General features: G+C 39.2%; 3 protein-coding genes across 5 annotated transcripts in view; 2 read left to right on the top strand and 1 right to left on the bottom strand.

Moving 5' to 3' along the window:
- The window catches only part of tarbp1 (TAR (HIV-1) RNA binding protein 1), a 28,798-nt gene extending 25,468 nt beyond the window's left edge, over positions 1-3,330 (top strand). The window contains exon 29 of the mRNA XM_088351483.1: positions 1,736-3,330. Within this exon, the coding sequence (XP_088207609.1) occupies positions 1,736-1,904 (169 nt within the window). The 3' untranslated portion in view covers positions 1,905-3,330. The remainder of the gene's footprint in view (positions 1-1,735) is intronic.
- Positions 3,331-3,408: 78 nt separating this feature from the next.
- Positions 3,409-9,708, top strand: LOC148354147 (melatonin receptor type 1A). Its single transcript, XM_088351482.1, has 3 exons — positions 3,409-3,629; positions 6,457-6,617; positions 6,682-9,708. Exons 1-3 carry the CDS (start codon positions 3,500-3,502, stop codon positions 7,840-7,842), a joined length of 1,452 nt encoding a protein of 483 aa, XP_088207608.1. The 5' UTR covers positions 3,409-3,499; the 3' UTR covers positions 7,843-9,708.
- Positions 9,709-10,734: 1,026 nt separating this feature from the next.
- Positions 10,735-15,054, bottom strand: part of slc35f3b (solute carrier family 35 member F3b) — a 65,059-nt gene continuing 60,739 nt past the window's right edge. For all 3 annotated transcript variants that reach the window (XM_088351478.1, XM_088351479.1, XM_088351480.1), the window contains 3 exons: positions 12,661-12,853; positions 12,485-12,574; positions 10,735-11,202 (listed from right to left, as the gene is read on the bottom strand). In XM_088351478.1, the coding sequence (XP_088207604.1) occupies positions 10,961-11,202; positions 12,485-12,574; positions 12,661-12,853 (525 nt within the window). In that variant the 3' untranslated portion in view covers positions 10,735-10,960. The remainder of the gene's footprint in view (positions 11,203-12,484; positions 12,575-12,660; positions 12,854-15,054) is intronic.

Raw genomic sequence — 15,054 nt, 5'->3', positions numbered from 1 at the left:
TATATATATATATATATATATATATCACAATTCAAACAGTGAGATCATTTGTAAATGAACTAACACATGATTGTTATAACGATGTAAGATATTTGATTGTTTGTTTAAATGATTGATAGAAGAAGTGTCCAAAGTTATTTTTGGGACTGGTCTCTTCAAAGCCTTTGGCTTCCCTATGTATTCCCGTATTTATTTCCAGGTGATTTTCCCATTTTGTGATGTGATGATTTTTGCAACAGGATTGAAAAGAAAAAAAAATTGAGAAATGAGAACAAATATAGCTCTCAGCTTCGAAAAGGTCGGTGACCTCTGGGTTGGGTTATTTAATTTCAGCACACCTGTTCAGCCTTTTTCCCAGTAGAGCCTTGACTCTCTGTGCTTCTGTCAGAACACGCTTGCTCTATAATTGATTCTCCCTCAGGATACTCGAGTAGAAAACAGCATCAGGGACCTTCATCTGTGGAAATGTTGTTAAGGGTGTGAAAGTTCAGCAAAAATCACATTGTCACACATTTAGAGCATCACACGCCGCATCAATTTGATCATGTGTCATTCCGGACATTAATTCTTTCCTTTCCCGGGTAACATCTGTTTAGGTGTGCTGTTTTGTCGCGGCTCTATTTTTAATTGCTGCAATCTTCTCACCCAATTACACCGAGGATAAATGGGGATCATTACATTGTCATTTCCTGCTGTGTCGTGCCCTCTGTAGACTCATTGAAAGCAACCCTCATTACACTATACGCAACTCAGGTTCACATGGTTCACAGATCTCTTAATCGCCAGGGTCGTCGGGGCACCACTTCTTGGGGTGTGTATCGGGTAAGTATAGCCTACTGGCGCCTATCCCTCTCCAGGACGATTTATTGAGGGTTGGGGTTTGCTCCCCCACATGAAACAGATAGTACCAGACCTAGTTTCCATGTTTCCCAGGAGCAGGATAAGCCACCTGATCAGACTCAGATACAACACCTTCATTATTTGGTCTCCGTTGTTTTTTGGGGGGAGTAAATCGTCATCCCTCTCTTCAGAGATTAGCCAATACTGATATAAGATCCTAAATCATTGGGGGAAAACTCCTCCGTTCCAAAATTTGGAGTATCGTTAGTTGAAAAACAAACTTTTTGGCAAAGATGTTACGTCCTTTGCATTTGTGACCGATTAAAGGTTCAAAGCTCTTTGTCCGGCAAAGAACTTTTGAGTTTCTTAAAAAAAAGGAAATGATTTATTATCCATCCATCCATCCATTATCTGCACCATTTATCCTCAGTAGGGTTGCGGGGTCCTTAAGCTATCTTCGGGTAGTGGGCAGGGGACACCCTGAACTGGTTGCCAGCCAGTCGCAGGACACACAGAGGCAGACAACTCACTTGCTTATTCACACCTAGGGACAATTTGGACCTGCCAATAAACCTGAGATGCATGTTTTTGGAATGTGGAAGGGAACTGGAGTGCCCGAAGGAAACCCACGCGAGCATGGAGATAACATGCAAACTCCTCACAGGAGGGTTCGATCTCATGACCTCACAGCTGTGCCAATGACACGCTAACCACTGCCCCACCGTTCTGCCCATGATTTATAATAAGTTACATAAATGCACAATGTCCCTTTAAAGTTTTCATTGTAATTATTTATAACTATTTTTTTGTTAGTATCGCAATCGTAAACTACAATACACCATGGCTTGAGAGAAAAAAAACGGGACCTAGTGAAATTGTGTTTCTGTCGCCATAGCAACGAACGAGAAGGCATCCCTGCCAACTTGCTCCAGCTTCTGGACGTCTGTGTCGAGATCCCGCAACAAGGAGTCATCCGCTCGCTCAATGTGCACGTGAGCGCCGCCCTGCTGATCTGGGAGTACACACGACAACGCCTCGTCAGAACTTCCAGTCAGGACAATTGAAGAATTGATTTAAGTCGAGCTATCAGTCAATGATAAATTGGGGTGTTAGGGCAAGGGTTAGAAGGTTTGGGGGTTAGGGACTTAGCCTAGACAAGATTTAGTGTTAGGTTTAAGATTAGAGGTTAGGGTTGTGGTTAGGATTATAGGTAAAGGTTAGAAGGTTAGGGTTCGGGGCTATGGGTTTAGGGTTAGTAGGGGTTAGAATTAGAAGTAAAAGTGAGGGTTGGGGTAGCAGGTTAGGGTTAGGGAACTAGGGTTGGGGTTTTGAGTGGGTTCAAACGATGCTAACAGCATACTCGTCAAGTACATCTTTCTGTGGGCTTTTATCCTGAATATTTCCGTCATGGATGGAACGGAGATAAACACTGCTCAGCCCATTAAGTATTCCAAAGAGCATCATGCTTGGAAAATAAAATCTCCTCATGTGCCTGGAGAGGAACAACAGCAATTCAAATGTTTACGACATTATCCGTCGAGGCAATTACTCTTTGACTCACGGGGGCTATGAAATTAGTTGTGCTCCCAAAACATTTTATATCGGCTTGACATTTATTTTATGTGAAACTGTGCCGCTGGGTAATGTCGGGAATGTTCATTCTGTGAAATATTCTTCCTCCCGGTCTATTTTAGTTGGTGTTTTTTTTTTTTTTTTTTATTACGGGTCACAGGTGGGATGGAATGTATCCCAATTGATATGGTGTGAGAAGTTATTTTCATTTTGTAGTGGTCACAGTGCTACTATTTACTATTACTATTTGTTTTTTTAAATAATAAATATATTTTTGACTTGACCAATAAGACACAACGGTGTGGCTAAGCAAACAGAAATCACATTTCATTGATTTACTTTCATTAATGTTGAAACACATGGATTGAAAGGATTCACTTTGTTGACAAGTGGACTCCACAACTGCCCTAAAGTTGTTAAGTTGTTCGTTTGAATCTATCCAGGCTTTTTTTTTTTCTTTATATACTCCGCTTGAATAATTGACTGTTATGCTTAGTTTAGGAAATACGATGCATTGTTGTTTTGTTTAACAAACTAATTTACTCTAACTTGCTAAACTTAGCTAAGTTATACTTCAGCTGACCTACGACCCCCATTGGTATATATGTATTTTTAATGTATTCCAAAAACAATTTGGCGCAATATTTTATCAATCGTGTTTTTTTTTTTACTTATTATTTTACTATAGCTGTCTAAAACAAGCTAGGCTATACTTCAGCTGACAAACGATCCTAATTATATTTTTTATTTTTGAATCCTATTTTATTTATACAGTACTATCGTTGTTTTGTTTTTTATTTTACATATTGTGTGGCCTTTTTTGCAGTAAGTCACTTGTTGTTTTTTTATTGTATAATATTTTCAAGTTGTATTCACAATTTAAACACATTTACTCTATTTTTATGAAATAAAAATATAAATAAATTTTGTGTGGACCGCTTTTTTAAAAAGTAGTGAAGATGGCGCCCCGCCCACACAAACGGAGGCGATTCGCTTGTCACCTAATGAACTTGAGCTATTTCGTCTTACGCTTTCGTGACTATTTTTTGATTCACTCTCTTGAAGTTTAAATGTGTATTAATTATAAATGGACGTCGAAAATAGCAGGTCAATTCCGGGTTCTTTAGGTAACTCGAGCCGTAAAGAAGATTCGATGGACGGCGTTGAGTCGCTGCTCCTGGTGCTTGTGGTGGTGATGTGTGTTGGCTCGGTGACAGGTAAGAGTTGTTGCCTTAGTTTGTTTTAAAATGTTCTAATAATTACGATATGTTCACAGCTATAACGAAATTAATATATAATACATTTCGAAATGAAAACTACGTATACACACATTAAGTGAGCTAATTGTTTCTTCGAGCAATTAGCGTGAATGGCTATATACTGTACACACTCCATACAGGTTCGCCCAATAAAGTAAACGGCAAACGTCACAAGTGAATGTTTTTGGCGTTCTATGTTAATTATGATTTTTTTTTAACTATTCCCTATTATTACCGAATAAAACAATTTGTTTTCATGATTATTTTGCTAGGACGAATAGTCTTTTAGATTCACGTGACTTTTTGTTCAGCCGCCATATTGGAGTACATGCGTTAATAGAAGACGCTAATACTAATACATTTGAGTTATTTACAAGTTTAGATGAGGTTTTGAAGACGATATATAAGGGAAAGTTAGGGTTGATAAACAACATAAAACTGTATAAAACGAGAAGTTTTCAAGTTGCAATTTCATACCCAGACATCCTCAACTACTCCGTATACCAACCAATAATGTGTATATTTTCTTAACTAATAAGTAAAATACATTTTTAATAAAATGTCACAATTGTATTAAGATGAATGTTGGTGTAATTGTTGAACTAAAAAGCCTTGTAGCATATAACCAGTGTGTTAGTTTGCTAGTAGCTGGGTGAGAGAAGTAAAATAATTTAATTATTTAACCATTATTGATGGTGATCCAACATGCCAAACAAAGCTGGCAAAATAGAATAAGATATTGTTACACTAACATTATTCAAGCGCATTATTCACCTTTAGGGGCCAAATTGAGACCATATGCCAAAGTCAGGTTCCCATAGAAAGCTGTTTTATCTGCACAAGTGCCCAAATTGGTCAACCGATCATATTTTCAGTTAACCAATCAATAGTGCAAATTAGTTATTTACTTTTTGAAGCTAAGAGCTACTTTGTGTTACTAATTAGCACAAAGGGCACCCACTTTAATATTTCTAAAATAACAATTTATCATGTTATTACTATGTTGTTACCAGGTTTATTATTTGAATTAAGGTGAAATAGACTCAGTCCACCACTAAAAAAAATACATTTTCCTTGAAAATCTCAATGACTCAGCACTGGTTAGCTATTTTCAGAATAGGTCTGCGTGCACCTCGTTGAAGCTCATGGTGTAGAATAGAAGTCGGCAACCTTTTTGACTTTAAGAGCCATGGAATCAAAATATTTTGTTTTTGATTTTAAGAAAGCGGTGCACCATTTATTCTGAGACAGTATTTAACAAGACAGCTAAACCCGCTCTGCAGACAAAAACTACTTCTTCACCCCTTTTTGTTTCACTGTGTGACATTTAACGATTTCATAAAATAAGAATAATGCCAGAGCCTGTGTCCTAAATGTCAACAAATATAACACCTTAAACATGTCTTCCTCCCGCAATTACTTGAGATCGTTAAGGCTCGTTTTGACATTCATTTATTCTATTATAAATAGTGGTTTGGAAACGAGGTGCAAGCAGTTATTTTTTTAAAAACGTCATAAAATTCTGCAAACGAGGATCCAGACGTATTTACTTTCGGCGTATTTACTTTCGACGCAGGGCGAGAGACTGGAGGGAGTGCTTGCGCTCTTTCTCATAGCTCCACCCATTTCTAGTAGCGAGTAGGTGAAGTGTATCATGTCCTTTAACAATAGTCGCGCAATATGATAGCAAGTTTATTTTTGAAGTAATAGTTTGACAGTACAGAAATTGTATAAAAAAACGTTTATTTAGTACAATACTTTTATTTGTTAAACAAACGTGTGTAAAATAGGTTTGTTCTCTGGTGCTGATATATACTAGAGTATTAGGTTAATTGATACAGACACTGCCGTACTTACAAACGAGATAGGTTCCGGACGATTGTTAGGAAGTTGCTCCAGTGCTATATTTTGTATGTTTAAGGTTTATATAAGTAACCTGTACTGTTTTGTACTAAAACCTAAACATTTCTTGAAATAATATGCTCTATAAAGATGAATAAAGTTGAGTTTAACTTACGTTTGGAAGATGGGCTTCAAGAGGTCCACCTCCGTGGTAGAGAGTGGCCGAAAATAAGCGATTCAACTATTTTCTCAACCGCATAAATCTTTCTTATTCCACTTTCATTTTAAAACAAACGGCGCGCCTCTTTACACTTTACACCAACCATATCGAATGGATGCATGAAATATTAAACTATAAAAACGTCAAACCTGTTAGCGTGCTAGAGATACAGTGCAGTGTGTATAGACACAAACCATGAAGTAGAAGCTGGATTTCTTCTTTGGGGCGGATGCTGGGTGACTGCTCACAGCGCCCAGCGGAGGAAAAAAGCACTACAGCTCTGTCCTCTACTCGGAAAAAGGTGCACACAATACAAAACCTAACTTGCGGCAATGTCCGGATATTTTTGGATATCCCGAAAAAAATGTTTGCGTCTAACCGTTCTTCATAAGTCGAATGGTCGTAAGTGGGGGACCATCTGTAAAGGTTTCTTTTCCTGGGGTTTTGACTATTGAGGGAACCCTACCAGCCTTTTCCTATGGTGTCATTGACCATCAGTTACATTTTTTTCCCCTCAACATTATTTTACCAAGGCAAAGGCCCACGACCCACACAAAATGGGTCTGCAACCTCACCCACTTTAGGTTCGCGACCAACTGGTTGATAAACAAAGGATCTCTTGAAATGCTAAAGTTTCTTCTTTCCAGTTTTTGTACACCAAAGACAATAAAGCTGCTTGGCATCACCTCTGACTTTTGTCACCACTGTGTTGTTTTTGTGTAGGTAACCTTCTTGTCATCATTCTAGTGGCAGCTACCAAACCTCTCCATCAGGCGACTTCAGTCTTGATCTTGAACTTGGCCATCAGCGACCTCTTAGTGGGCCTCGGCGTCATGCCCTTTGTTGCTTTATCTATCATAAAACCTGGATGGGCTGAACATCTTGTAAGAGATCTTCAGCACTCACAGTCTCATGATTTCCTTCGCTTATTCTTTTCTCTCTTTACAGAACTTGTGTTTATTTGTGGGCTACACCTCTTCGGTCTACTGCACAGTGTCGGCACTAACACTTGCGGCAATCGCTTTGGACCGCTACCACTCCATCGTTAACTGCTTGCGCTACACTCCCCGCTGCACTCTGTGGAGGACGTTTTTGGTGGTTTTGTGGATCTGGGTGCAGGCCATGGCAACCAGTTCTCCCCCTTTACTGGGCTGGAGCTTTATAACCTATGCGGCTCCCTCGTACAACTGTGCGGTGGACTGGACCGTCAGTCCGAGCTACACGGCAGCTATGACTGCACTCTCCTACCTCACGCCTGCCGTCATTATACTCGTCTGCTATGTGAACATCCTGAAGGTGGCTCGGAACCACGTGAGGAGGATTCACAGCTTGGAGGACTCGGTTCAAAGGAGTCGGGATACAAATTCCGTGTTTTATCATCTGAGTGGGTGGTTTGTGTCTGCGATGGTGTCTGCTCATCCAGCTGCTTCCAGAGAGGTTTTCTCCATTTTCGGTTACCCGCCATCACTCCAGGAATCCCAGCAACACCACCAAGGAGTAGTTCGCCTCCTCCTGGTTATCTTAATCTTCTTCCTGTGCTGGACACCCTTCATGGGGGTTGCTGTTATTCAGATCACAGAAGCAGCCATCTCCAGTGAGACCTCTGTGTTGCCCCCCTCTGCTCTTACTGTTTCTTACTTTTTGGTGCTGCTCAACTCCGATTTTAACCCGCTGCTTTACGCTCTGCTCAGCAGGCGATTCAGGGCAGCTCTGCGGGGGCTGAAGCACAAAATGAGAGCCAGAGTGGAAAGCCTCGTTTTGGGAGGGGAGACTGACCCCTGCAGCCTCACATCCCCCCATTCTGGGCCAAACTCTAGCGCGGACACTTCTCAGTATTGCTCGCAGGTTTTCACCATCAGCACTGACTTGAAGCATTATCCCAGTGAGAACGTTTGCAAAGTGTGTCTCCATGGAAACGTTGCCCCAGCCTCCTCCCATAAACCTTGTGGCGGAAATCGGTTGGAGTACTTGCAAGTGCCCCGTGTGACACTAGAGGGCGACAGATTACCGTTTTCTGCTTTGACAGTGGCGCAAAGGGCTACTTTTGTTTATGGCCAGATTACAGTGCAAGTAGAGCATGTCCCATCAGAAAACTTACTTATCACATAGGCAAAATGGACCAAAATCTTTGGACGATATCCGTAGACAGAAATGTAGGAAATCCCTGCTGAAGCCTTTTTATGTTTCTTTCAAATGTGCTGCTCCCAGGCACATTATTAATGTAAAAAATTCCCATGCATTCGCTTCTCAATGTCATGGAAATTCTTCCCAAAAAGGGGGGACTCTGCATAAGCTTTTAAGTAAATATTAAGGATGCATCAGAATGAAAATAAGAGGTAGAAACTGAAAAATAGAAAAAATACTTTCCCCCTCACTTTACATAGCTCTGCCAAACGACGTCAAAGATGAACTGATTGAATATCAAACACAAAGTACATGTTTATGTATTGAAATTGTATATTATTAGCGCATAAACATTCTCTCGAGTCCGGCTAATGAAGGTAAAATACATCTCACCCCGCTGTACAGAGCTCAGCCCCAGCCAATCGATTAAATGTCATACAAAGTACATGTTTACAGTTTAATACCTTAGATTGTTAGCATGTGAACATTAGCCAAAGTTTGGCTAAAGGCGAAGAAAAACGTGAAAGCAAAGGGAGACACAAAATATTGAGAAAATGTATTTCTTGGTAAAAGCTCCCATTTTGAAAGTGGTCTCCATTTCCTTGCTGGGTTGTGCTCCCCCCGATGGAAAGACAGCTTCTCACCGCTTGCCTCACATTGGTCCAGTCAAGTCACATTTATTTGTATAGCCCTTTATCACAAAATGTCTCAAAGAGTGCCAAGGTGACAAATATACCACCCCCTGGACATTTTCTCCAGAAAATCATTTTGTTGCTGTTATTTTGGTGCATCCCGAGTTAAAACCATTTGGGGTTTAGGTTTGATGCTCTGGATAACTTCAAACTCAGGCTAGGTTATGACTGAAACAACTCTCAAATGCTCAACCATAAAGAAACCAAACCTGGACAACTGCATGTATTGAAAAGTCATCTTTTATGAAGTATATGTGAATACACTTGGAAGAATTTCCTCACCGGATCACATCACTCCCAGAGTCTCTCCTCAAATGTTGCATTTCCGTGTATAAAATCCTCATTCCTTACAAAGGTTTACACTTGTGAATATATAGCGATAATTCCAGAGGAATACAATAATCTTGTAATTTGTCATTGAGAATGACAATGGGAAACGGTGATCATGTATGCTTGCTGTAAAAACAGAAGGCAGTGAAGCGGTCTTGGTGTCCCGTCGAATTGTCCTGATTCGAAAGCCGCCGGTTGCGGAAAAACATCGAGAAGGTATGTTGCAAAATGTTCCGAAACGGAAACGGCACCCACTTGTCTGCAGACTTATGGTGGCGCTGTGAAAATCGGATTGCATGTCGAGATGTTCATACATTCACAACAAGGCAGTATTCCGGCTCTTCGTTCAAGGCTCAAATTCTCCTCTGGTAACTTGCCTCAGGTATCGCGATTAAGGTCCTCAACAAAAAGAAGGATCATTCATGTATTTTCCAACTGAGTACAAAAATGAATTGATTGACTTTATAGTGGTTAATGACAGTAATCCAAAAGGGGGTTATTGTTATCTTCACAGTGAATCGAATTCAGGGGTGGGCAAAGAAGGTCCCGCGCGCCACAAAAAAACCCTACAAATAACAAATTAATGTTGTTTTGGTGCCACTCTTTTGCCCAGTGTAGCTTTTGTGTGTCCCCACCTCCATACAAATATATTTTTCCTTAATCACGTGTACTGCACCAACATTCATGACATAAATGTCATTGCAACATATTTTGCCTGTATTTGCATTTTTCTTCCTGGGTATTTATTAACACTATAATCATCAAATGTCATGCAGATAAAAAAAAACTCAACTGCATTTGTTTTTTTAATGCATATCAAATTTAGATCTCCAAAATAATGGCACACTATATTCCATCCATCCATTATCTGCACCGCTTATCCTCAGTAGTGTCGCGGGGGTGCTGGAGCCCATCCCAGCTATCTTCAAGCAGTGGGCAGGGGCCACCCTGAACTGGTTGCCAACCAGTCGCAAGGGACATAGACACATACTACCATCTACTAGCTCATTCACACCTAGGGACAATTTGGACTGGCCAATTAACCTGACATGCATGTTTTGGAACGTGGGAGGAAAACTGAGTGCCTGGAGGAAACTCACATAAGCATGGGGAGAACATGCAAACTCCACACAGGAGGTTCAATCTCATGACCTCAACTGTGCCGCACACGCGCTAACCACTGCGCTGCCATGCGGCCCTATTTCCAAACCAATTTGATGAAATGCTCTGTTTATAAACAAAAAAATATACAGTATATAAAAATGAACTGTAGCATGTAAAAATCTGCATTGATATTTACATTTATGCAAACATCCAATGTCCTGCAAAAACCCTCTTCCTCATTTGGAGTTTTTAAAATGCATACTATCAAATGTTGTGCTTAAAAAAAGAGGGCATAATAGATTACTTTGCATAATACTGAGTGTTACAAAACCAATTTAATTAAATGTTCTATTTATAACAAAATATGACTTGTACAGGACATGTAAATGTTTGTATGTATATTTATTCACAAATGCTTATTAGAGCAATTGAATATATTTTATCTCTATGCATCGCTATAGTGTTTTATAAACACTTTCGACAGGTACAAGAAAGATAAATCGTTTAATTTCCTCCTGGGCCCTCTGCCGAATGGTTAATAACCCAAAACGTTTGCCCACCCCTAATCAAGTTGCTTTAAACTTAAGGTTGCAATACCTTTCACAACGTGGAGTTGCTCCACGACAATCCAAGCTAACCATGCATCGCACGTTTATTTTCAGAGCACATCAGCGGTTCCGGTTTAGCATATGAACCCGGGCGTTCGATCGGTGCTCCAAAATGAATGTTGTGAGGTGCGCGTTGAGAGCCTCACGTGTCCCCTCACTATGAGCTGGTATGTACAGTGCAAAGGAGAGAAGGATTAGTCATGACTCCTGAGGGACGCCACTCGAAGCTTCCCGTCGTTTTGCAGCGTTTGTAGGCATTCTTTGGATTGTGTTTAGTCTTCTCCAGGAAAGATCCTTACATCAACTTCAACGATACCATCCTGGTCCAAATCTTACAGCTTAACGTCTACATCCAAGAAGTCTCACACGTCAGCGTGCAAAGGTGGACATGGAGGTCCTGGCCCGGCCCCTCCAGGTGAGGCCCGCGGAGGCCCCCGCCTCGGCCGAACCCTCGGCCGGTTCGTCGCGCTTACGGAGCTTGGTGGCGAGGCGGATGATGCACTGGTCCCAGTCTTCCGGAAGGAGCAGCATGAGGAAGCCCAGGCAGATGATGGACACGGCGATCAGGCGCACTGTGTTGAAATTGATCTCGCACGTGAAGAAGTCCACCACTGAAGGTGAGGAGGAGTAAAGCTGCTTTGATTATTTCCATTTTAATCCAATATAAATACACCACCCATCTGTTTAAGTATCAATTTTCTCGTTTTTCTTTGTTTTTCCAATACATTTAAACACAGATGTGTTTACTTTAAATCACATTGACTTAGTAGAAATATATTTCAAAGTCAATGCCAACCCCAACATTGGCAAAAATGTCACTCCTGCACTTAAGGAGGTGAAGTAAAATAATTAGCTATGGATTATAACTTATAATAATTTCAAAGTAAGTCTGCATTGATTATTTTGGCTTTAATACTGCACAAAAAAGGCAGAAAATCGAGCTCAAGTATAACTTTTTTTCCTGAACAAAATAAAATGAAAATAATTAAAGTTAGCACATTTCTATTATATTATTCGAATTAAATGCAAGTTTTTTTTTTGTTTAAATATATTTTTTCAGGATTTTTTTTGAAAAGCATTAAAATGATGGGAGATAAGGAGCGCATTTATTCTTATTTCCCCAACATTGGCAAAAGAGGGATGATATTAAGTCTATTTTTTACTATATTTATCTTAGTGAGTCTCTTCATTTTCTATTACAATCAATGAAATGCTGGTTTTCTTCACTATATTTCATTTTATTGTTCTAGAAAACTAAAAAACAAATATTTTGCTCATTTTAATATTTTTTCTTTCACTATCCAACTTGTTTTCTAGCAAACAATAAACATATGAGAATTTTTTTTCTTATTGATGTAAGAAATGTATCATTGAAAGGAGCAAAATGATGACTGATATCATCACACAAAGTTTAAGAATACTTTTTGTTACTAAGTAAAATAAGTACATTAAAAATGAGATCTAAAAAATAATCAACATTTGAAATGAGCAAAAAAATGGCAGGTACACATTTATTTTAAAAATGCTACCTCTGAAGAAAAATTATAATTTTTTAATTTTGCTTGAAGGGGCAGTGTGTAATATTTAGTGCCTCCTAGAGCTAAAAAGTGTTAAAAATACATAAACGATCATACCAATGTTAATTTCTATAATCCCCCCGCCAAAAAAGCCCTACTTAGGTGGCAGCCATGTTTGTCTGGCATCGTGCCACCCCACTGGCCCTCTTTCGTACCTGGCAACTCAATGCCATCTAGTGGTTGAATATTACACACTTGCTTTAAGAAATGGGTTAAGCGAATTGAGTAAAATCAAATATAAATGACATTTTCAAATAATAACACTATTTTTTAAAGGTACTCCTTTTTTACAGTGCAATTCGAGTAAAAGACTTACTGGCATTCACAGGAACACTTAGGACGATGCCGAGGGAGATAAAAGTCGGATATGTTATAGCGATGCCGAAATTGACCAAGATGTTGAAAGCTGTGTGAAGAAGCAAAAGGGGTACAGGAGGATTTAAAACGTGCGATATGATTGGACGATAAGAAGATGGCATGGGTTCATTTTACCAAAAAGCAGGGCTGCAACCCCGCACAGGTAGCCCCAGGGAATGTCACCTGGCCATTCAATGTATTCCACTTGGGTAAAATAGAGGATGACGGGCACGATGCTGATAAAAACAAAGTTGGCGCCTCCGACAATGCTCAAAAAAAGAGCAGCCTCCCCAAATTTGGCGCTGCCGAGGACCATCTTGAAGAGAACCTGGCAGCGGGGAGAGCACACAATAGGAGATTTATTATATCCGAAAAGCATAAACGGCAAACTTAGTTGACCCGTTTTTACGTTTTTAGTAGTAGATACTTAAAGAAGATAGTTTTTTGCTTTAGGGATGCACCATAATTATCGGTCCAGTAATCAGAACCGATAACAAAGAATTATGACTTTACATATCACAGAAAAAAGTCTCAATAAGTAGTCATCCCATAATATTCAACAGTACTTGTTAGAAAGACTCTTAAGAGGGATCGTATGGGTGCTTGAAACCTGAATTCTAATCTTGTTTTCAAGGTCAGGAAAATGCTTGAACCTTGGGTGAAGTGCTTGAAAATGCTAGAGATGTTTGCCATTGCCATGTTTCTTGGCAGCCTGACTCTATAAACCACGCAATAAATAAAGACGAACGAACAAAATAGTGAAATATGACAACAAACCTACTCTGATGGCTTATCATGACGTTGCCATGTGAAGCGTCATTGCCCCATACTAAAGGCACCCAAGAGGACAGCTCTATTAAGAAAACCGGCTCTTTTGGGTCACTGAGAAGAGCAATTTACAGTGCATTTAATTACTTAGTATTTAGTAATTTTATAGGTTTTGCAGGTTATCCCTGAAAAACACATGAAATATAAATAAGAATGTTTACGGATGTACAAAATGTGAGCTTTTTACACAATAAACAGATTTAAAGTCAAACAACAATACAAAATCACTGCAAATGCAAAACACTAAAATAAAACTTAAAAAACATAACTCTTCAGTGCAATCAATAAATGCGAAATGCAAAAAAATGTGTAACTATTTACAATTCTATTTTGACCAATTTAGACACTTTCCCTCTGGAAAAAAATGCAAATTAAAGTAAGTAGAAATAAAAGAAAAAGATCAGCTGTCTCCAAGATTGAATTCCCTCTGCTTCGGAGCAATCATTATCATTAAAATGAGTCCAAATTTGTCTCATTTTTCCATACATACAGTACTTTTTTTTTCCTTCCGTATCGAACATATTAATTACCAATCACCTATAGAGCCTTTTCCTTGTTTGTAAACAAGTGTGATGTAGCCAACCTACGTGTGCACTGTTGAAGCAGAATGGCAGAAATTATGTCAGTTTAAAGCAGCTCATTGACACAAACGATTATAGATCATAGAGAGTAACAGTTCAAATTAGCACAAAGTATGTGCTGGCAGCAAGATAACAACTTTATCTTGGTCATCAAAATCAACCCATTCTTTTGATCAGTGCTGGATTTCTACCTTTGAATGTTCTTTAAAAATTGAAAAATTTGCCTAAAAGTACTTGAATTTAAACATTAAAAGGTGCATGAACTCTGCATGTTGTGGCAACAAAGAGTCTGACTCGAGTGGATCTAATGTGTGAACGGTCATGTCGGGGTTTTCATCAGTCGGAGGTAGGAAGGGAGGAAGGAAGAGAAGGTGTGAAGTCAAGTTTCCTTACAGTGGTTGTCAATCAAGATTCCCCACATGTTAGCATTACTCTCTGTTAAATAGAACCAGATTGCTCGATTACATAAAATACATTACATATTTACAAAACTCTTGCCGAGTTCACAAACATGTTGCCTGCGTGCACCAGGTAGTGAAACATGCTTGAAAGTGCTTGAATTTGGCCATGAAAAAGGTGTACGAACATTTATGCTCTCCATTAGAATGTATTTTGATTTTCTCTAGAAGTAGTAGCACAACTTGGTTGTGTCTCCTCTATTCCTTTTAATGATGATCGCGAGGCACTGGAGTTTGCCCATCACTTGTTTCAATACTTTGCCATGTATTTATTTATTTTTTATAACATGAAATTAAAAAACAATGAAAAAGATGCTGATAAGTTATCAGTAGCTTTCTTTGACAGCAGGATTTGATCTGTATCTGTGGGGACAAAAATTGTGATCATGCACCCCTAGTTTACGTTTTTATTTTCTGCAGTTCCCAAGCTTTTTAAAAGATCACATTTTTAATACTTATTCAACTATTTTGTTGTACAATCAGTATGGGTCTAAAAAATGAATTTATGTCATTCACAGAGAAGTTTGCACTTTTTTCAGAATTTGTACTCAATTCCTGGACAGTAATTTGAGGCTGAAAATGTCTCCCCCTAAAATATTTTAAACACACGGTATGCTGTATTAATACTGCATTTCCCATGAATAATCTCAAAACAACTGTGC

This window comes from Urocampus carinirostris, chromosome 13, assembly GCF_059441175.1.
Source record: "Urocampus carinirostris isolate Australia breed hairy pipefish chromosome 13, RoL_Ucar_1.0, whole genome shotgun sequence".
Lineage (NCBI taxonomy): Eukaryota > Metazoa > Chordata > Actinopteri > Syngnathiformes > Syngnathidae > Urocampus > Urocampus carinirostris.
The sequence above is the reverse complement of the archived record's forward strand: the minus strand, read 5'-3'. Positions and strand labels throughout refer to the sequence as shown.

Excerpts from the sequence above, each read along its gene's own strand:
- LOC148354147 (XM_088351482.1), top strand. The coding sequence starts at position 3,500 with ATGGACGTCGAAAATAGCAGGTCAATTCCGGGTTCTTTAGGTAACTCG. Across the intron at positions 3,630-6,456 it reads GTGTGTTGGCTCGGTGACAG|GTAACCTTCTTGTCATCATT; the intron begins GTAAGAGTTGTT and ends GTTTTTGTGTAG. Across the intron at positions 6,618-6,681 it reads CTGGATGGGCTGAACATCTT|AACTTGTGTTTATTTGTGGG; the intron begins GTAAGAGATCTT and ends CTCTCTTTACAG.